The sequence below is a fragment of the Pempheris klunzingeri genome, chromosome 18 (assembly GCF_042242105.1).
Source record: "Pempheris klunzingeri isolate RE-2024b chromosome 18, fPemKlu1.hap1, whole genome shotgun sequence".
Lineage (NCBI taxonomy): Eukaryota > Metazoa > Chordata > Actinopteri > Acropomatiformes > Pempheridae > Pempheris > Pempheris klunzingeri.
In genome coordinates this window covers 7,980,908-8,004,247 of record NC_092029.1, presented here as the reverse complement: position 1 = coordinate 8,004,247, position 23,340 = coordinate 7,980,908, and the positions used below count along the sequence as shown (strand labels likewise).

Genomic DNA, 23,340 nt, shown 5'->3' with positions numbered 1-23,340 from the left:
GGGGGTGGTATCCGTGGAAACGGATTTGAATTTCAAGCCAATTTAGGGCCGGAGAGAGAACGAGGGGTGGGTGAGTGGGGTGGGAGCCAAAGGCGTTTCCAGGAATTACTCAAAGTAGTGATGCTATAGTCAGGGGGGGCTTTATGCCTCTACCTAATGTCCAAAACATTAAACATGATGTGTGAATGCAGGAGATCAGCTGGATTTCATATCCATAAACCTGCTCACAATTTAAAAGGTCAAGATGAGCGATACGCGTGTAGAGTACAGGATGACATTTTTAAGGTTAAACAACCTCCCTCTTAAATCAAACCCATGTAAAAAAAATAAATGCAAGACACATTTGATCATCATTTGTACTCAGTTTCATTATTTGAAAACACCTCAAAAATAATTTCCTTTTCCATGTACTGACATCAAATTAAAAACAGTTTTCAAGGAAGTTTTATTCTTCAGAAGTTTGGTCCTTATAAATATGCATTATATACAAAATAATATTATAAAACATATAAAGAGCAGTGTGTCATATTTAAATTAAACTCTGGAAATAATCATTTAAAAAAATTACATTATTGGTTCTGTATTTTTGAAATTTATTATAGGCAGGCAGTGGTGTGACAGTCTTTTCTCCTTGTTTTGAGTCTCTTTGTTTTTCTCAGTTGGGTTGCATAAAAAAAGCACTTTTCTATGCAAACTTTTCCTTTCTCTTGGATCATGCTGGCACAGCTCTGACTATTGCGCTCCTGTGGTTTTCTCTTCAAATCCCTGTTGATTAAAAAGTATTTTCCCCCGATTTATTTTTGTAGTGCAAATGATCCAAGAACAAGAACAGACAAGGGCACAAATTTAGCATTCAAACCCCCTCTTTTAAGGCTTCTAGTGAATTTGGGCTGCATACAATCTTCACCGTTGCATGGAAAAGTCCAACCGGCCATTTTCACGTGATTGACAGTTGAAGATTAGTTTCAGACATTCATAAACTCTCAGTGTTTGTGAGGTTGGATTGTGACAGTGGGTGAGTTCACTCGTCTCAACCCTGAGTCTTGCATAGCAGGCGAAGATGGCAGGAGCGTGTGTGTGTGTGTGTGTGTGTGGGAGGGAGGGGGCAGATTTGAAGGGGTCAAATCTTAGGCACCTTTTTTACAGATTGGTTGGCTCTCAAAGTCATCATGATTATCACACAAGGCCGGGTCAGATATGAGGGGGAATAATGGTCCATCTTCACCTCCTTCCACTGTCCAGGATGGCCGAGATTATAAATTAATATTTCGCCGATGCTCTGTCAGTCTTCACACCTTGTGTAGTCAGTCTATTCGCCAGTCTGCTTAACCATTGTCACAACTGAGAGAGGTCCTTCACTGTACATGTTTTGCATACAAACACTTGGTCAACATAAAGTTTCTCAGTTCTGTTCATGTTTTTTTTTTTGCAGAGCAGAGGTTTCTGCCCTCTCCAGTTCTCAAGTGTTCCAGAGCAGCAGTGGACATCTTAAACAATCTCCAGTCTCTTCTCAGCATTTGTAAACAATCCAGAATATTAGATTCTGCCTCGATTGTGTCTTTTCCCTCGTTCCCTCGCTTTCAGACCCCTCACATTTTATACCTGTGGGAAAAAAGGGAGAGGAAAACCAATTGAAGTAGAAATACAACAAAATAAAATAACGTAATAATTCCAAAAGCTAATAACTCTCAAGTATTTTCACAGGGCTTTTTGAACTGTTGCAGGTCACATGCTTGACTATCAACATTATATTTTCCTTGGCAATAAACATCTTAAAAATTCCACTAAATGCCACAGCAGTAAAACATAGCACCTTGGAGACCAAGCAGCGCCAAACATGTGTGAGGAATCAGTTTAAGTTCGAACTTTAGGTCATCACATGGCCAAGATAAAGAATATCCAGTGTAATTTACAGAGACCAACAATGCAGTAGACTGGGCTTTCCCCATCTCAGGTCCAAATACCAGAGCACAGACTTTCTACATGTAGCGCCATCCCCTGTCATAAATGTTGTTGCACTGGTGAGGGATGGCACACCTGGGAGGATATGATCCATTTTGAGGGGAGGATCTGCAGAAATGCTGATGAAGATGTTATTTTTTGGCTTACCTCAGTTGCTATGACGCATTCCCTCCTCTCTTCTGCTATAACAAATACCGACTGGTACATGGAGTCTCTTGAGGAACATATTGTTGATATCCTACACTCTGGCTTTTCACTGCAAAACACAAATCACAAAACTTTGTGTTAATACAAACTAGAAGCACATGGCGGAGCTATGCGTTAAGAGTGCACATACACAGTACACGGTGTGTAGGACAGCAATTGTCAAATATATATAAACAGATGGGGCTCATTGTAGAGTTCAAACAACTGAACTGAGGCCGTGCGTGAGTGAGAACACCCGTTAACACTAATTTCGGCTCCAAATATACATTCATGTATCAACACAATAAATAGCGGAGATGTACACACATTATCATACGTCAACATTACAGTTTAGTACAAGCAGAGTGAATATGGATCTTCTTACCTGTACATTCTACTCAAAGGCATTTTGTCTTCTAAACATTTGTCATAAAGAAGACTTTTATCCTCTTGTGACTTTTCATCCTTGAACTCTTTTGATTTAGAGTTGTAAGAGTCCAAGTGATAGTTTTTGTGGATAAAGTTCGATTTCTCTTCACAGTCCACCTCCAGGCCGATTTTCTGGTTGGTGTTTTTCAGCTGGGACGCTGGGATCACGTTGTCTCTCTGAACATTAGACAGGTTGTTCATAGTCTCTGTGTCTCCCCTCTCTCTCTGGGCCTGCCTGTGGATGTGCCTCAAAGCCAAGCCCACCATACACAACAGCACTAGCAGCGCCACCAGCCCCACAGCCAGAGACACTGCCGCCCACTGGAAGCCGTCTTGAATCTCTCCGGGGGAGGTGACGGCGGCGAAGAACTCGCAGCGAGGCCCGGTGAAGCCTGACGTGCAGATGCAGGTTGCTGGAGGCTTGCCAGGGCCACCGCCCCCAGTGCAGAGACCCCCATTGAGGCAGGGGTGAACGGCGCACTCGTCCAGGATTTTGTCGCAGTTGTGTCCGCTGTAGCCTGTGGGACAGGCGCAGGCGTAGTCGATGATTCGGTCTTGGCAGGTGCCACCGTTGAGGCAGGGGTTGCCGGCACACTCATTGATGTTGATTTCGCAACGCTGGCCGGTAAATCCTGCGAGGCAGCTACACACACGCATGCCACTGTGGATCCGACACAGACCACCTAGAGAAGAGGAGAGGAGGACGGTTAGTACCCACAGCTAACATTACATCCAAAATGACAGGCATTTCAAAATCAGAGAGAAGATGATCTCTATAAGCTTTCCCATGAGGCCCCTTCAGTTCACATATCTCCATCAAATCCACAGTGTGACCACAACACTGTATTGTTCTCCAAACACAGGCCGATCCCAGGGCCCTCCATGTTTACAAGAAGACAGAAATCGAGCTGCGCTGGATATTTGTCCCCTTTCATCAACAACCGCAGTGAGCTGTGGCGACATTTACAAGCTGCTGCTCTGAGCTGCCGAGTGTTTATATGGAGGACAATAGACACCAAGTTCCCACCAATTCCTGTTGTTCCACACTGCTTCCAGTTGCAGGAATTTGAAGGGGGGAGAAAGAGCGAGGGGAAGTTCAGAAAGGGGGGGCAAAGAGGGGAGGAAGACTGTACCATTAGCGCAGGGAAGCGACGTGCACTTGTCCACTCTCTTCTCGCAGTTGAGTCCGGTGTAGCCGCGGGGACACTCGCACATGTAGCTGCGGCCATTGTCCTTCTCCCAGCATTTGCCACTGTGGAAACAGGGGGAGTCGGCGCACGTCAGCAGGCTGTGCAAACAGTGGGGGCCCTCAAAACCTGGGGGACATGTGCACTTGTAGCCACTTTCCAAATTCTGGGGAAATGGAAAAAGAGAGGAAAAGTTAACAAATGTCAGACAGTCAGAACCCGGAGAAAGTGTGCACGTAAAGATGCATCTGTTTCCAGCTTACTGTGCATATGCCTCCATTCCTGCAGGGGTTGCTGTCACACTCCTGCATCTCCAGCTCACAGTTGACCCCTGTGAAACCAGGCAGGCAGGTGCAGGTGTAGCTGCCCTGTCCTGTGTTCATACAGGTGGCGCCATTAACGCAGGGATGGTGATGGGTGCAGAAGTTCAGGTCTGAGGGAGAGAAGAGTGTTTGTTTACAGGGCGCCTTCAGGGAAAAGAAAGAAAGAAAGGAAAGAAAGAAAGAAAAAAACCATGGATGTGCACAAAGCTATGAATGGAACACTTCAGAGGAAACCTAATTTACTAATGCTTTCAAGTTAATTCAAATGAAAACAGTGCGCAAGTAATATGAGAACATCTTTTAAAAAGGAACAGCAGCAGTGGTCCAAGTTGTCTGGTGTACCTTGGTCACATAATAGGCCTCCCCAGCCCTCCTGACAGTTACACTGCCACGGCAGCTGGCAGGTACCGTGCTTACAGGCCGGGTACTTCTTACACTCGTCACAGAACGTGCCTTGCCAGCCGTCTCTGCATCTGCAAAACAACAAAATAGAACCTCCGATTAAACACTCATTCCTCGTATTGTAGATCTTACAGTGGCCATGAATAACATATCTGAATCCGATACTTAAAACTGCTGATTTCTGTTCTATTACACATGCAATCAGTCTACTTCAGATGAAATGAGAGCAGACAGCTATGGTTTATAGCCCTGTCATGGATTAGCTGATGATAACATTAAGAAATCGGTCATCAATCATGTAGCAAGACATTAATAGCTGCAACACAGTTGAATACAATCATTTAATCCTCATATAAAAAATCTAAATTGTGTGACATTGTGCATCCGCACCTATAATTCCAATCTTTTTTTTCCCTATCATGACAAATGAGGTTTTTTTTGTATAGCCAAGAGTAATGATATAGGCATTGTCTACAGTACAAACAATGTGAATGCAGTAACTACAGGATAAACACAGATCAGTGGTGTGGGGGTTTGGGGGGGTATGTACATAAATATGGTGAAATACAGGTGAAATGTTGCTCTAAAGACTTCTGGCTGCAAGCCAACAGTCAGAGCATGTTTTCTTGTTTCCCATGAATATCTATTTCTTAGCCCAGTGTGCAGCAAACCGTGAGATTTTGGGACTTCAAATGTACTTTTAGGGTTCCAACATTTTTTCGCTGAGGGAGCAGAGGCATGGGCGCAGCTTTACGGTATTGGGTATCTAAAGGGTTTAACCTCAATTCGGGTCAGTTTTAGCGGTGGGAATGATGGATTTGTGTCTAAAAAGAGGGCAAAATAGGATTCAGGAGGAATTTCTCACAGCGAGAGGGTGAGTGTGACTTATCCTTGCTGGTGAGTGAGTGAGAGAGACAGAGTAGTGACAAGAAAGGGACATGGGAAGCAGAGAAGTCAGAGAGTGACGCAGGGAATGAAACGTTGTTGATTTAGTGAACTTCAACCTTTCTAGGAAGCGAGAACAGGCTGCGTGAATCCTCAAAGGATGGAATATCCCTCTCTGATTAGTTGCTATATACACAATTTACCGTAGACGGAGTTGAAAATGGATTTTAGAGAAACCCAACCAAAGCTCTCTGCGCAGATGTCCCATATGCGTTCCTTCCTACACAACAGCCATCACCTACTCCAACACTTCATGATTATTAATACTCACACACACTCGCCGGGTTTGGAGCAGTTTCCGTTCCTCTCGCTGCAGCCCTCCAGACAGATAGCTAAAGGAAAAAGACAAACACAAACACAGTCAGTCTGCTGCTCTTTTTCTTTTTTGCATTACAGCGCCTGAACACAACACTCAGTACTAACTTTAATACTCCACCATACTGTTAAAGGACCTTTAAAATAACACTGCAGGAGCCCCTCGCATCCCCCTTTTCTTGAAATAGCCCAACTGTGAGCTTGTATGTTGAAGTACATGAGGCCTCAATCTGTCTCAACTTTCCTCAAGAGCCTCCATTTGATCCAAACCTGTCCACCGCACCCCCAGCTGCCGCGCGGGGGTGGGGGAGTGGTGGTGGTGGGTGGGGGGGATCGGTTGAGGGTTTGTTTGTCCTGTTTTAAGTGTACCGGTCTTGCATGACACTGATTCGCAGGACAACATATCAGGCGACTGGCGGTAAGCGGCCGGTTTAGTCCAGAACAGATGCTTGCTCTCAATAGCAGACAGCTGTCACTATTGTTGTTTGTGGTCTGCCAGAACCATATTTGCAGCTGCTACTACCGCGCGCCCAACAATGGAGGGGACTAAACATCGGTGGCGCGTGGCGGATAATAATGCCGCGATTAACCTTGGCGCGTGCAGTCGGCCGGGCTCCTCCCATCACCCCCCGCGTGCGGATTAAGTTACCGGGCACGCGCGGTACAGTATTTAATGAAGGCACACAATTTTTTTATTATTATTATTTTTTTTTCTTTTCGGACAGTTTCCCGGTTCTAATTTGGATTTCACGAAATTCACCAAATGCACACCTGCATGAGGTAACTTTAATAATGACAAGTTCAAGGAAATGGTCGAGTAGCCATTACAGCTGTGCTCATTAGTCATTTACTTCCTGTTTAATTAGGATGATTTTGACCATTACTGCTTACCTCTGTTTATGTAAAAATTTATTTATTCTCCTTTTATTGTGCTTAAAAACTGGGTTTCGTCAACCTCCTAAGACGTGCAGGCCCCAATGACCAAACTTGTTTAAACTGATGTATGGGAGTGTGAGAGAAAGGGGAAATTATAGTGTCTGAAAGATGCCCAATCTGTCTTTCTCATGTATATTTTCTGTAGTCACAGACGATTGATGTGTCTGTAATTGCAACACGTGAGCCCATCTGGTTAGAATTTGGCGCCACAGTCAAAATAGCACATGCCAATTTCTCTTTCACCACCAAGTGACACGGATGACAGATCCACTGTCACCCATGTGGTCACATATCCAGCACATGGTAACTATTACTCTCACGGTGCCTCCTTCCAATCTACTCTTTGATTAATTTGTTTTGGTGAAAAGGGCTCTTGGTATTGTGGAGCCAAATGGCAGCGGGCCTCCTCGTAGGCCCATTCAGAGCTGTCCAAAACATGGGTGTGTTGGTCTATGATTTGGCCAAGTGGGTTTGCACAAGTATAATGTGCCTGTTGTCATGCTAAGCCGTCTGTCCCTCAACCCATATCCAATGAGTGTTCACAAACCCGCAGCCAATTACACATCAGAATTATATGATTACAGATCATGTGTGGCGAATATATCTGAAAAATGCATTCTACACCAAAATTGCCTGTCAGACTTGCCAGATATCATCATGTCATGTCTTGTTACGGTGCTCAACATCTTATGGCCTGATTGATGATGATCTTACAGCTTAATAACTCATCAAATCTGGGACTTATCTCTTTTTTTCTCTCTCCAAGATCTAAAAGGGCAGAGGTCAAACACCATGAGGAGACTTCACAGAAGTAGAAGGCCTTTTAAGGTAAGGACTGTGCTCCCAATCACACAAGGAGTTCCTATCATCTCAGGCTTCATAGCTAGGCCAAAACTGATTTCACTGTCTATAAGTCAAGGTGAACATCTGGATGAGAGCAACACTGAACAACAAAACTCTATGAACTGCTAAAAGAGAGCAAGGCCAGACTGCTGATGTACAGTAACTGAGCCAAATAGAAGATATTTAGTTAACTGCTTACGTTCTTCGCAGTATTTCCCCTTCCAGCCAGTCAGACAGGACAGCTGCCCATCGCGGTTGCAGGTGTAGTGGCCAAATCGGTCGTCCCTCGGCGTGCACTTCTTGGAACAACTTTCTCCGTAGTAACTTTCGTTGCAGATGAACCGGTACGAATATCTTAGCTCTGTCTGTTTTCCAGGCTGCGTAAACTGAAACCAATCAGTCCCTACACCCAGCTGTCTTCGGATGGCAAAAAAGCTAATCAAAAAGTCTGGGTTGGTGTTATCTGAAAGAGGACAAGAGAGAAGGAGGAGGAAGTCAGAATTATAGGCCATCTGAAGGTAGTTTATGTCCTGGGATGATTATGGTTTTTATGTCAAGAACTGCATCATAAAATGGCTTGAAGGTTCAAAAGCCATCGACTTTCACTTTAATAATCTTCCCAGTACCAAGCTGCATCCCTTATCAAATCCCATACAGCTTAGATGAAAGATAAACTCAGGTTGAAATTTCCTCTTTCTTTTCCGTCAGCAAAAACATTCCCAGGCCCAGTCCCCTCTTCCAAAGGGCGGAACAGAGTAAGGTGTAAAATACAGGAAGATGTAGTCAGGGGTTTTTGGCAGGCACTGCGTATTCTCACCAAAGCCCACAGCTCTTTCCCACGCCAAAAATAAACCAGAGGAAGTTCAATTGTATTGGGTATAAGAATGAAAAAGGTGTTCTGAAGTTCATAACAAAGGAGTGAATAGGCGTGAAAATGTGTGAAATCGTGAACAATTAAAAAGCGGTGAGAGAAGAGCATGTTGAGTGACTGAGCTGCAATTAATAACCCGAATTCAACTCTTTTTATGTGCATGTATTTGTGCAAAAAGGGGAAACTGGTTGGAGAGCCTGGTGTGTTAAATGTACAGACAGAGCTCCCTCCTGTGGTAAAAAATGTTGCACTTACCTACAGGTAGATTTCCATAAGGTGAATGCCAGGCTTCAATTATTAATGAAAATGACCCCTGAGGAGGAAACACATGCAGGTAATTAATATGCATTGTGCCACTCTTTTTTTTTTTTTTTTGTTTTTTTTACAGAGCACAAGATTTGGGGAGGATTGCTTACATCTTTCAGTTTCTATTATATGTGACTGACTGCTGATTTTTTTCTAAAAAGAGCAATTTTAATCACACATTGCATGGCTTTCTGGATTTTGAAATGAACGACGTGGTAGCAGTCCAATCTGTTTGTGGACAGAGCATTACCTAATGATATGGATTAGATGAACGGACCAATAACCGGTGCGCTCCCAAAATGCATAGCAGTTCCCTGAAACAACATAATAGCGGTCGCTGTAATAACACAAGTAAAGTGGAGGCACTGCTCCACGCTCTTACCGGCCAGCCGTACTTGAACGGTATTTGAATCGGTCTAGGTAAAGTGCCACTGTCCTTGGCGCTGAAAGAGTTTGTCCCCAGCACTGCTGTCATTGTACTTCCAAAGATGCAGTCACCTGGCGAGACCACAGCCTGATAGTTCTTCAAGCAAATTCTAAAATAAGTCCTGCAGTTGGGTTTGCACGCGTTTCCGTTTGCCAGCAAACCTTTGTGATTTTTAAATTCGTGGAGATCGAGCTCAAAAACACCGGATCCAAATACCTAAAAGAGAAGGAAATATCATTTAGGAAAACGTCGGTGCGGATACATACAGCTTACTCATTCAAAAACATGAAATAAGTGGCTCTCCGTTTGTTTTCGCCGAGGTCTCAGGACCACCGAGGAGATGCATTATCCTCCCTCATACCTGTGATATCAACGTGGTGCTGAATGCGATGGTAAAGGTGAACCAGGCTGCCATCCTTCTCGCTTCTCCAGGGCAGCCGCGTCACCAGCCAATAAAGCAGCAAAGCCTTCCCACTCCAAAGTATTTACACCAAGGTAAACAAATGGGGAAAAAAATATCTCTTAAACACGTATAAATCCTTCTTCACTCCCAGGGAGCTCTCCCGTAGCTCCTTGTGGGTGTGCGTCAAGAGCGTCCACAGAAAGCCAATCTCCAAGTTATCCAAAGGTGAGGGAAGACCAATATCCACAGCCGTGCTTCTTTCTGTCAGCAGGCGTCCCCTCCACGCGTGGTACTGTACTCCACAATGGTCACTCTGCTGTGTGTGCGCGGCTCAGAGCTTGTTTTGGTGCTGAACTTGGTGCGTCAGTGCGCTACGAACGTTCACCACTCGCCTTATTACTCGTGAATGAACCTTAGTGTGTCTCCTCCCAGATATATAGACTTGCACTGCGCTGCTCATTACATAAACCGTCAATCACTACACTGACACCGCCCACCTTACATATTCAACCCCCTTCCCTTCCAACCCAACAACAATTATCCAGATTTAATACCCACTGGCACAGCGCTGACTGACCACCATGGATACTGGGCGATTATTAACAAGCCCTAACATCTGTTGACTTATTTTTAGCGCACAATGCGCCGGACGCACATTCACACATTATGGACAGTGAGTGGGGACAATGAAGGAGAGCCGAAACTTGGAGAATAGAAAGCAAGAATTCAATTACTGCCATACTCCTTGCACCCTTTTGCCCTCGGTTCCACTCAATTGCACGCCTAATTAGCCCTCACTACAGCCGTGCGCACTATTTCCTCTCAGACCCGTCATTCCTCGGTGGGGTCATGTGTGTCTCTCCCTCGGGCTGTATCCCAAACAATGAAGCCAGAAATGCGATTAAAAGTGGGAAAAAAAAAATCTCCCCATCATTTGTTTAATTGCTGTTGGCGTTGAAATTCACTGTTTTACTATTTCTTTTTTTTAGGGCATTTAGAGGCAAAACAGATCCATAACCCAGACCAGATCCAACGTGAACAGAAAATGTTCTAATGTACCAAACTTACTGTCAATTATGTATTTTTTTTCGTTAATATCTAATTCTCTCGAAGACCATTACTAGACAAAATGGTTCCTTTTACGCACGGACACGCAGGCCTTACAGTGTGCCCAAGCTCACATTTTATTCCCAACATATTTTGGGTGTGTTTCAGCTCGTTGGTGGCGTGTGCCCCTTCATGCCCACCCATGCGTTTTACGGTTTAGAGGCAGCGTGCCTCCTATTGTTGCGGCGCGTGTCCCTCTCCCGCCCTCATGCGGGTGTAATGTGCGGGACGGGACACATAACTATTCAGCTGTATGCAAATGAGCTCTCTCTCTCTCTCTCTCTCTCTCTCTCTCCCTCTCTCTAACACTCACACTCACACACACGCGCGCACACACACACAATCACCTGCATCTGTAAAATTGGTTTATCCCTCCCTGTAGCCTTTAACAGCTAATAGGAATGACACAGGGTCTGCGCGCTGTCAGGTTCCCAGGATTGAGATAAAAGATTTAATTTGATGGCCTGAAATTGACAGTGGTGATGCGCGCGTCTCATAAACTGGCATCTACTCTCTCCCTAAATCAATTTGCCGCGAAGAAAGATAGGAAAAATAACTCTACACACTCACAAATATTGAAGCGTGCTATTAAAGCCTTTAGAATACACAAAGTGAGTTATAGAGTTTCTCTGTGCACTCTATTAAATGAATTAATTTTATTTTACGCACAAATGAATATAAGGCGGAACAGTCCAAAAGAAAATAGTCGCTAAATAAATAAAAGTAACGAAATTCCATTTGAATAAATACGATAACATACATGCTGTGGTGAGGGGTTTGGATTGTATGAATAATCGCTTTTTACTCAGTGTTTTTCCCCTGTGAACATGGGCTGTTTTTGATAATCTGATTGGTTGTATTTGTTATTCGATCGCCCGTGTCTCTCTCATTTACCATCTGGTGGGAGACTGGCAGCCCGACGCACCGTTTTGTATCGTCTGTTCACGGAGGGGACAAGCCAATTTTCTCCAACCTGTTCATCTAGATTCTGTTTGGCATCAGTGGTGCGTTTGTGAAGAAGAACTACAGTAATCCCGTAATAACATTCAGAAAGGATGTACTATTTCCCATGTTGTAGAAAGTGGAAATATCACAGAACCTGATACTGTGCAGCAACACCATTTGCCCACAGCTATGACACATGAAGTGGATACAGTAGCTTCTGTAAAATATGATAATTAGGTCTCTGAAGACATCATTACACTGAATAAAACTGTTATTGCTGTTAGTGTTATGAACTGTACAATTAAAAGAATATGAAAAACACCACTCTATTTAAGTGAGAGAACTGAACCACTTTAGTACAACCTAACCTTTTTCAGTCAGTCATGTGACTGATAGCTGCCTGCTGCAATTAGAATCTATTAAAGTTTTAGAATAAAGACAGTTCAAACAGACATGCAAACTATATGAATTATCCACAAACTAATGGGTGATAAAGATGCTCAGAAAGTGGCTGTAAAACTGATAACCGTTTTTCCATGTGAGATTTTTCCCTTGAACTCTGCATGATCTCTGAATGTTTGCCTTTCATCTGTTGTTTTTCGTATGGTAGCTGTGCACTGCTGAGAGTGAAAATGGCTAGCATCTATATTTATTCAGTGTTTATACGAGGCAGACGTAGTGGATTGGCTGAATGCTTGTCATATTGACACACCTGTTGTGTCTCCAATGGGTCCACAGAGACACAATGGCGTTGGCTCGGCGGGGCTGTATGCCACGCAGCTCCTCTCTGTGTCTATATGCCCTCGGCTGCTAATTCTGTTACTTGTTGACTTTACGGTGTTGATGATTCTTTGTGATTTAATGGAACGGCGTCTCATAACAAAAACAGAATCTTTGGTTGTTGGTAAAGCGCAGTCTCATTTGCACAGTCTGAGTGCTAAACAGCAACATTATTCATCTGCACTTATTGTGTTTGTTTTTTACCCTGGACGGCCGACTTGATTCCAGGTTCGCTCCCATTATTGCTCTGCCTGCCCTGCCCAGTAATGGTTTTTAATGGTGAATATAGCTTATCTCCTTTTATAACTACATCTCCAGTCCAGCTACCATTAAACTACCATAAAAAAGACTGACAACTGCAGTTTATAGTAGGTTCAACAGGTGAGCGCAGCTGATAACACAAAACCCTCCTCAGTATGAGGAATAGGAAATGACATGTGAGCCGTATGTTCTTTTCCACGCACGCTGGCTATACTTTGTCATAATGCTGTCAATGTCAGATGGCCTCTGCTTTTATTTTACTGCTTGTGCTGGACACACATCTCACATGTTGATTTACCATAACGGCCCATTCATTTTTAGAGAACTATGTGTTTTGTCAAAAGGAAAAAGAAAAGGGTTTCGATTAAAGTAGTTGAAAGTCATTTATTTGAATAAAAGCGTGGAAAAATCAAAAGAAAGCAAACTTCAAAACACAAAGTTTAGATACGTGTCATGTGGTGTCTATAGTCCCAAACGTTTCCAATGGAGGAGCTGAGGCAGAGCTGAGCTGCTGTCAACAGATGCTTTCTGTGGTTTTATTTATAACATGCCTTGCTGAAAAAGCATTGTATTATTACACTCTTATGCAATGCCAGGCAGCAACTGGAGCCTTCAACAAACCAACTGCTCTGGTGCGGCTCATACCGAGGCTATCTGGACCCATTCACTAAACCACAAGCTGGGACCCTGCATATATTAAGATGTTGCATCAAAGCTCTTTGATTCCCAGCAACACAGCGGGGCCAGACTGACCAGACTTTAGTTCGTACACAAGTCTTTATCCAAACACTTTGATGTTTGTGTGTGTGCGTGTGTGTATAGGCTTGCATGTAGGTGTCATGGAAAGATGAAGAAAGCATCTCGTTTTATGCCTCCTCTGCTTCCCCTCGCCTCGTACTCCTCAAAAGCAGTGTGTTTGCAGGTCCGCTTCAGATTGTTTCGTCTGTTCGAGGGATGCCTTTCACATTGTTTGTGGATTTGAGGAGAGAGAAAGCCACGGTTCCTGTTCTCACCATTCTGGCTCGTTCTCACGAATAAACTGATCTTCTGACAAGGAAGCATAAACAGATTGATTGGTCAGACAGCGGACATGAGAACATCTATTGTTGTCAGAGGAATGTGGAGAATGCTGCTGTATTAAATATGAAGCAAGAATGCCGCCATGTCGTCAGCCTCCCATTTTATCACCTGCGTTTTATGAGTCATCCAAAAGCTACTGTAGATTTACAACGTAACTTCAAATTAAGCATAAAGATTCAGAGAAATATGCTTTTGGATATGGCCATCTTTCATTGCCATGTCAATTATGATAAGGTAAAAGTTAAACCAGGTAAAGGAGATGGTCAGCCTCAAGACTAGAGGGAGCAGCATCATCCAAACATGATAAATATTCAGTAAAGTAGGTCCCAGAAATGGTTTAGCTGGCAGGGGGTCCAGGAAGCAGGTAAACAATGAGAAAGAGTCTCATAATTTGTGGGAACAAGGACTATCGACGCCTTAGTGATCATTCAATTCTCAGTCTGTAGAATTAACTTACAACAAAGAGCTTATTTTGATATCATCTATTATTCTGCAAAGATGTAAAAATGATCAGATACCTACCAACTCTGGTTGTCTGTCTTTGGAGTTGTTACTTCTTTGAGGCAAAATCCTTCACAAAGAGATCAAACTACAGCAAATTTTCTAACAGCAAAATGAATTGAAAAAATGCCAAAAAAGTTTGTTTAAATAATTTCTCCTTTATAGTACACATGTTACTTCTCTAGACATAGTTAAACTAATTTCATGCAGACCAAAAGCCATAACACGTTCATATTTAGGCTTTTAGGCTGAGAGGACGAAAGTGACAGTCTCTGCTTTTATCAGGTAACACATGGAATCGTTTGAACACTTTTTACATGTCTTCACTGCAAACAGGACTTGGATGAATGTTATGGAAAAGTACCAGAAGCTCAGCAGGTGAAATAGATTTAGACTTCACATCATTGGAATATGACAGCGGATTGAGTTTGCTCTATATACTACATGTCCGTGCATTCAGTCATATTTATCTGACCCCAGTAAGCCGGCTGATGGGCCACCTGTTACATTGATCAGGAGGCCCCGGCCATACTTGCTCTCCTTAATGCAGCTTATGTTTGAAGTCCAGCTGGGCTTTACCGTAAAAGTAATATAATTCTTGATTTAAGTGAAGGGAAGCCAATATGTTGTAGCAGATTGACAGTGACGTCGGCAGTAAGACCAGAGGAGGAAGGTAGATTTATGACCTGCTCCTCGGAGGCTCAGGTTCAGTTCCCGGCCGTACGCTGGGTCCCTCTGAGCCACACCTGAAAGAGCTCCTTTTAGGAAGTCACCGGTGACCTACATAAAAGAAAGTCAGAGAAAATCACTCATCAGGTTGGAGTCTCTCTGGATTTCTCATTTGCTTCAGTTGCAGGTGAAGGAAATGACCTGCAGAGGTCGAGTAGTTAAGATTTGTTAGTCGCTTTGATGTGGAAGTTAAATATTGTAAAGTGTTCTAAAACCTGAAGTCCTTTATGCTGTATTTGATCTGATAAAAGTATGTTTCTGGTCTTCTGTTGGGGAACCCAAAAGAAAACAGCTAAAATATAGTCTAGATAAATCCATGAATTGGTATTTTAATACAAATAGTCGTGACTATCACCTGCTGCATATTAAAGCAAGTAACAATTCCTAATTCCAATTGTTTCCTATTAGGAAGGAGCATAATGCCCCTTAAATCTCATCAGTCTGGCATGACAATGTTCTCCCCCATGCTCTGTTTTGGAACTTTACTTTTCTTTCTCTGACTTTTTAGTGTTTACTACAAACAGCGTTGCACCAGCACTGACCTGGCCTTTTGACGAGTACACTTTCAACACACACCAGCAGGGTTGTTTAGCGGTGCCGCAAACTACAGGGAGGGTGTCGTCATCGTCACTCATCGAAACTCACCTTTTTCTGAGAACATCATGACCTGGAGGAGGAGGGGTGTTGAGGTCAGCTTTACTAAATCCACCTGGGGTACGTGTGGGTAGTACAAAGCACAATAAGGGTCGGGTAAGAATTAAACATGTCCTGGTTGCCTGGCTATAAATAATGCATTAGATTTGAGTGTTATTGAAGAGGGGCTTTGCAGAATTCACTAAGCCCACTTTTAGTGACAATCAAACCAACCACAAAGCACTCACGGGTGTAGTGAATTGTTATAAGACCTGCACTCCATTTTTAGGGGTTGAAATTTAACTGAATGTTTCAATTGCAATCTATTTGAAATATAAAAAAAAAAGTATTTTCTGAAAAGTGGTTAAAGGGAGAAATGGGAAAACCCCTTTAAATTGGATGCAGCATGTGGGTCAGTTAATGACATTTAGGAGGGGCTGTATCATGGGACCCAGGTGGAAATGATTCAGAAGTCAGACACACATGCTGTGAATGCTGACATAATCTCAGAGTATATAGATTGTATAAATTTGCTGCCTTCACCACACTTCAACTGCTGTAGCCATGGTAACGTGGGCTATATAGGCTAAATTTAGTGACAGCAGCTCCTGAAGTTGATAAAAGCGTTGAATATCATTCACCGTGAACAGAGCACCTTCATTGTCCATTCAGATAAGTGGAAGGACTCGCACTACTCTCTGATAATGAATGCTCAGGATGAATTTATGAGCATGTTGTTCAGGATCAAGAACATAGATTAGTGAAGCGATGATGAGATCTTGGAGTGAATGAAAAATAACAGAGTTAATACCAAAATCAGCTACAGTTCCTCCTTGTTTTGTCTGTCTAATATAATAAAGGAAATCATTGGGAATTGATATCTTTTTAGGATTGGCTTATTTGTATCATATGTAGCTTAAATTGTGGTTTCTTCAAGAGTTCATATGCGACTCATTTAAAAATCAAATCAAACCACCCATAAGATGAGCAGTGAGTGAGAGAATCCACTACACAAATCCCTCCTCGGGCATAAATGTCCCAGCGGATTGGTGCCACAAATGCGAGTGTTTAGGAGTGAGAGTGAAGTGGGTGTACACAGTCTCTCCAAAGCCTTAACCACAATGAGATTAGTGTCAGTCGGCAGCATTAATCCCAATAGTCTCCCAGCAGCAGCACCAAGCTGGCCCACCGTTACCCGAGGACAACACCACGGGGAGACTAAAGGGAGTGGGCTGTAGCGACTTAACCAGATAATGGATTAATCAGATACAGCGAGAGGAGGAGACGTCTTTTTGCATAATGTATAAAGCAAAACAACTGCCGGGACGTCAGTGGTACAATAGTGTCGGATGAGGCAGACTGAGGAAGGTTTAGTAAAATGCTGTTTTTTAATTAGGGTCCAGTTTTGAAGGGTGTGACCCTAAAATAGGCTTAACAAATCCCATCGAGATGAATACTTCAAACACCCAGAAAGGGTAGTTTTGAGATGTGTGTCTGATGTGTGACCTGTTGGCTGGTCTTTTTATATATTACCCCTTTTGTTTTGTGTTTTGTTCCACATCCTGCAAAAATGAGTCGATTAATTGATTATTGGAACCGACAGAAAATGAACTGGTACCTAATGTGACAGTCGTGTCATCGTTTTATTCAATTTCAAGCAAAAATGCCAAACAATTACTGATTTCAGTTCCTCAGATATGACAATTTGCTGTTTTTCTTTGTCATAGATGACAGAAAACTGAATATCTTTGGGTTATGTAGTGTTGAATAAAAGAATTCATTTGAATACATCTCCTCGATCTTTTGAAATTATAATGAGCATTTTCACAATTTTATGACCCTTTTATAGACAAAATCCAATCAATGAATTGAATAAATGATCGACAGATTAATGGATAATGAAAGTAATTGTCAGTTGCAGCCCTTAAAGCATCTATTTAAGTCTCTTGTCTATGTGTCTTGGTTCAGATTCTTTGCTTTGAACAGCACTAAATACAGTTTAATACATGATCATGTGTTTGCTGAAGACCGTAAAATGTGGTTGAAAGCTCAGATGAGCCAAAGAGTGAGAGTTTGAGGTTACATTATTTAGTTGCACATATTGTTCTCAGACATCAAAAATGCATTTCCATGTACAAATACACTAATACCACATATTATTATCATTGGATTATTGGAAGATGCTAAAAAATATTTTGCTCTTTAGCCAGTGTTGGTGACCCACACCCTAGAAACACACCTATTTGCTTTTTCAGAGATTAAACCTGTTCTGCTCAGTAACTCTTTTGCAAAAACTCTTTTCTACACACTGATTCCCCACCAGAGACATCCCCAGGCTCCCGTCCCCTCCCTTCCCCTCCGACGTTGGTACGATCCAAAAGCCCGGCGGTTTGTTTGCTTGGGAAAGGAGAATATCCTCTGAGGTCAAGTCAAACAGGATGTGCTGGAGTGCAGGAGTGTGGTCCTTCGCTCCTATTGGCTCTTTGTAATAACGCTCTCAGTGGGGTTAACACACACACACACACACAAACACGTACGAACATGTGCATGTGTGTGTGCACACACATCTGAGAGGCCATACCCAGCAACCACAAACTTGGTTTTGTGAAATGCCTATCTGACAGGCTATCCAGTTGTATTTACCTTAAAAGAGGAGTTTGTGATTAGAGCAGCGTGCTCGGAGCAGGCTTGTTTGAGTAAGACGTTGTGTTGGGAAAATGTCAAACGCTAAAACTAATAAACAAAAACCGCTGCAAATGAAGACGCCCTTAGTGAGAGCAAGAGTGAGACAGTGCAATCAGAGGAATCGCTGCATCAGCAACTGGTTGCTCGAAGTCACAATTTTTTTTTTCGTTTAACCTCCAGAGCTAATCAGCAACCCTGGAAATGTTTGTTAACTCCAATGTATCTAAGCAAACATGAGATTTAGTTATTTTAGAAAGCATCCTGTGAAGTGTTATTTCTAAAACCCAGAAATTCTTTCACCCACTTCAGGCAGGGTGCCAATAGTGTAGGAGAAAGACAGAACAAGCACCAGTGTAGTCTGTAGTTTTGTACAACTGCACAATTGACAAGTTTTGCTGATGAAGCATTTTTTCATGGAGGATTATCTGCATCACTCTACTTTTGTTATTGCTTATTGTTACACTAATCCATAGAAAAATCCATAGAATGACACTTTATCCAATAGTGCTTTGAAATGAGCTCAAAGTGAACTTTCTGCTATTCACAAGTGAAATGATGAAATGCATCACTCGTCCAAATTTCAAAATGCAAACCATGTTGTTTGAATCATACTGACTTGCACATGCGAAACAAAACACTTCGCCTTGGGCTGTATTATAAAAATTCTCAAGTGGGATCTATTATCTCCAACAGAGGTTTTGTCAAATTTGATCGGCGGTCGCATAAACAAACAAATGTACAAAATAAACGAGTGAATAAACAGACATGAGAGCAACAGAAGGAGGCCAATCTGGAGTCCCCATAACTAGTTTAATTACCCTGATGTCATATTGTATTTACATGCACACAGAAACGGGTCTGACTTGGGTTGAGCTGTTTATGGGTGTTAACACCCATCTGACACGTGTATTTAATACATCGAAGACCTACTGTGGGACATGAAAACCAGAGACAGATAGGATAACATGCGCATGTCTTTTTGTCACAATTGAGAAAATGAATTAGCATCATTAATGGGATGTGACTGCTCAGTGCAGTGTTAAATGGCAACCATGCATGCATGTGACTGAAGAAACAAGAGTACGCACCCTGTGCTTGTGCGACAGTCAGCCTGGAGCCTTGAGTAGGCAATGCGTGAAGGCAAAATAGTGGTCAAGTGGTGCGTGCCACTGAATTGTCTGCAACATTTGACTCAGGGTTTGATGGGCGAATGATCAAATGCAAGTTTACAGTAATCTGATCACATATGAACATAGCCCTACCAAATCTACCTCATCTTTTATATAATTGTTTGGAGTCAAGGCAGTTAAGCAGTAAAGCCAGATGTATACAATGGCAGTACAGTACAGCAGACAAAGACATTGTTCCTGTATGCTGTCATTTAGCTCAGGTAAACTGGAGATGACTCAATCACCACATGCTTTTTTTTCCATTTGCAGTCCCACATCTACGGCGCTCTGCTTGAGTTCAGCAGATGACATCACAAAGTCACTGAAAGGTTAATCATGTCATGTAAAGGTTATTGGCGTTTTTGGAGTTGGGAACAAACATGAAGGGATGCAATTGTGCGTTTAACTGACATCACATGTTGATAGGATGACAAAGTTGGGTAACACAAAGAGAGTTCTCCCAAGTGGACAGCGTGAAAATGTGTCCCTTTTTGGAGACAAAGGAAGGAAGGGGGTATTGAAAATGAGCTATGCCTCTATTAGAACATCCTAATAGGAGACCAGTGGCTAGGAAATTGATCAATTAGGAAGAAGAGGTCAGAGGAAATGACCTCAGGGTCACTGAACCCCACCTCTTAGCTTCAGGAAGGGCTCTGTCATGCTGACAACCTGGTTAACTCAAATCTGCTGAAAGGATGTCAGCTCTTCATAAAGAAAAGCTGACATTAACTTACATTCAGCAGGTCCATAATGGACGGTCTTATGAAGTTTCACACCCCAGAGATCACCCTTTCCATATATGCTTGCATGCTGACACATTTCAGAAAGAGTATCAGATTGCAGATCTCATCCTGCTTGTGTAACTGTGAGGCAAAGCAAAACCTCACAATACCACTTTTTGAAGGAGAATTCAAAGTAAGGAAGCTATATGGTACATTAGTAGGAGACTGGACTCATCCCCCACCAGCAGGGACAAACACTGGCTGGGGGTTTCTGGTCTGCTGTTAAAGGACTCAGCAATATTGATTAGCTCACGGCCTGATGAGGTTCACATTTAGACCGTCTGCATGACTTTCCTGACCTGTGCGGGGACTGAGGAAGACTGGAGAGAAGGATCTGTGGAGCAATCACTATGCTGCTACTTGAATGAAGGTTTCCTCGATGTTGAGCAGCTGGTCGCAGAGTTGAGGATGACATAAAGGAAGCATGTAAGGAAAACTGTCCTGAGCTAGAGGATGAGAGTAATGATATTTCTGTTTATCTGCGGAGATGGTCCTGAGGTATTTTTGGATGGCCGTTGTTTTTTCCTCCGTAAATTCCAGGTTCCGGCTGTTTTTCCTTCTCCTTGTTCCCAGCCTGTGAATGCAGGGCCGCTTCCTCTCCCTCCTTCCTATTCTGAGCCTCTGATTGCATGGAGGTGGGGGTGGTTAACAGGCTAGTGTGTATATGTGTGCGAAAGCAGGAGGGAGTTGTGTGTGTGTGTGTGTGTGTGTGTGTGTGTGTGTTGTGAATCTGGGGGAAGGAATGTTGCACTATGTATTTTACCGTCAGTCAGTTTAAACTAATGAAAGCGTGTGTGTCTGAGTGTCTCGGGTGTTGGGTGTGGAGGATGTAACCATTAAAGAGATCAGCGTGTCAACTGTTCCCCAAGTGCTGCTTTCTCCGATCCAGCTGGTGATGGGAAGTGTGTGTGTCTGTGTGTCTGTGCACTCTATGCCCTACATGCTCCTCTCTGCAAGGAACAGACAGATGGATCTTTGCCTTGGCCAATGTTGTCTAAGTCTGGCTTCTGATCTAAGTGTGCAGTCCTGCTGCAGGACAAATTACACTGCAAATTAAGAGGCGTTTATCCAAGACTAGAGAGCTGCAAATACGTAAAGATAAATGCAAATGTATCCGCATTTGAGCATCGTGATATCAACTTTGCACTTGTTTCTTGTGGTTGCATATCAAGCAATAAACATCACATAAACAACATGCTGCTTTTTAGTTGCCATGCAATCACACATGCTGACACAACATTAATCTTGGTAAAGCATTTATCTGAACAGAGTTACTGGACTGATGCCTTAACAGCTGATGTCTTCATTTTATACTTTTCACTCTTGGAGAACTAGAAGATAATCTATATTTGGTCAAAGAACAAAAAATCTTGTAAGATTATTTTGTGATTTTCTTCCAATTGAAAAAATGTTTACATGTACATACACAATTTGATATTTCACCCAGTCATTGCTCTTCATTGGGTCTTCATTGCTAGATGATATTGTAAACACTTGTCTTGCACAGAAACACACTTCTCGTCCAAAACTGTGAGCTTGTTGGAATTCTTGAGGCTCAGTATCAGCTCAGCCTCATTTCTGTGTTTATTGCACAGAAACAAAAAATGATATATTACTCCCATTGCTTAGAGTAATGCATGATTCATGGTGTACGTAACACGGACCAAAGTACAACTGAATTTGTACTTTAGTTCCCAGGAAGTCAACCTGAAATGCAACTGAAAAAGGGAGAAGCACAGAAAGAAAACAATCATGCTTCTGGAATCTTACTGTGCTTTGGCTATTGTCTTTCCAATTTTCCAAGTAATTGTGTTGAATTCAAAAAGTAGAAGACTGTTGCCTGTTTGCTTTTTCTTGTGTAAAGTCTAATTCAATTGCATTTAGAATGCTAATATAAAGTGATATGATATCTTTAGAGGAAAAGTTTGACAGTTTGAGAAATATGCTAATCCACTTTCTTGCTGAGACTTAGATGAGAAGATTGATGCCACTCTCATGTCTACACATCAAGTACCGCTTGAGGATTTGTGTGCACCGTAGAGGGGCTGGTAGGTTGATTTTGTTACATTTGGACAGTGCCAGGCTAGCTGTTTCCTCCTGTTTCCAGTCCTAATGCTAAGACAACTTAGGCCGGTGCTGGTGGTAGCTTCATATTTACTGGACAACTGTGATAGCAGTAACAATCTTATTTAACTCTGAGCAAGACAATGAGTATTTCACAAGTCACACATATTTGGAGCAGGTGACATACACTAGTAGGTAAAAGGGGAAAGACAAAAAGACGTGTGTGTGTGTGTGTATGTGTGTGTTTGTGTATCCTCTGGTCCTCTGCTTAGTGTTGACATAAAAACAAAGTCACACTGCAGCCTGCTCCTCTGTTTATTGCACAACAAGACACCCAAATCACCGCCATGTTGGATTTTTCCTCTGTCTGCAGTTTTTTTAGCTTCATGACCAAGCTATGTTGTTTAATGTAGAGCGTAAACACACTGACATGAACATGAAAGCACCATGTCAGACTTGCCTCCCCATGGGGCTCTCACATTCATCTTATCTCTCCAAACTTCACTTGAGTGCGCTATGCAGCCTGATTTACCAGATTTTCAGTTTGATGAATCTCTCCTGCGCTTCCAAAGAGGATGTTTTCCCCCAAAGACTTGTGAGGTAAACTGCACAACGATGGTTCCCCACGTCTGCTTTTACTATCACTTGGCATTCGTGTTCAGGGAAGTGCAAGGTAAATTCGTAAAACTGTTGTTCGTATCTTTTCCATCTATCTCACATAGTAACTCTTACATTTTTGCTCTTTGTCTGCTTCCTCTCAGGGACTGTCAGGGATATTTGGGCCGACAGCTGAGACGCTTGAACTCTTTTTCATTCCAGCTATATCTAGATGGGAGATAGACACTGTAGCATTTGTTGGGGATTATGAAAAATGTTTCTTCCCAAAGCAGGCAAGAGCTTTCTGCTTCAAAAGATATGTTCTTATCCTTGTTCCCTATTGTGACAGTTGTCTGGAATTTCCAGCTGAGAGCAAAGTGATAGGGGTGCTGTTATCTGTGTTTAGACTATAAATGTTTATGAGGGATACATTTTGGAGTGTAGCAAAAAACAGACCTTGTGTGTGTGTTAT

General features: G+C 42.6%; 1 protein-coding gene across 1 annotated transcript; it reads right to left on the bottom strand.

Annotated features, from left to right (window-relative positions):
* Nucleotides 1–1,415: 1,415 nt before the first annotated feature.
* Nucleotides 1,416–9,922, bottom strand: dll4 (delta-like 4 (Drosophila)). The gene is made up of 11 exons (XM_070849693.1): nucleotides 9,494–9,922; nucleotides 9,088–9,348; nucleotides 8,655–8,712; nucleotides 7,728–7,991; nucleotides 5,706–5,766; nucleotides 4,430–4,560; nucleotides 4,028–4,197; nucleotides 3,711–3,930; nucleotides 2,534–3,260; nucleotides 2,110–2,218; nucleotides 1,416–1,602 (listed from the first exon to the last, which is right to left on the bottom strand). The coding sequence occupies exons 1-11, from the start codon at nucleotides 9,545–9,547 to the stop codon at nucleotides 1,597–1,599; spliced, it is 2,061 nt and encodes a 686-aa protein (XP_070705794.1). The 5' UTR covers nucleotides 9,548–9,922; the 3' UTR covers nucleotides 1,416–1,596.
* Nucleotides 9,923–23,340: the final 13,418 nt, after the last annotated feature.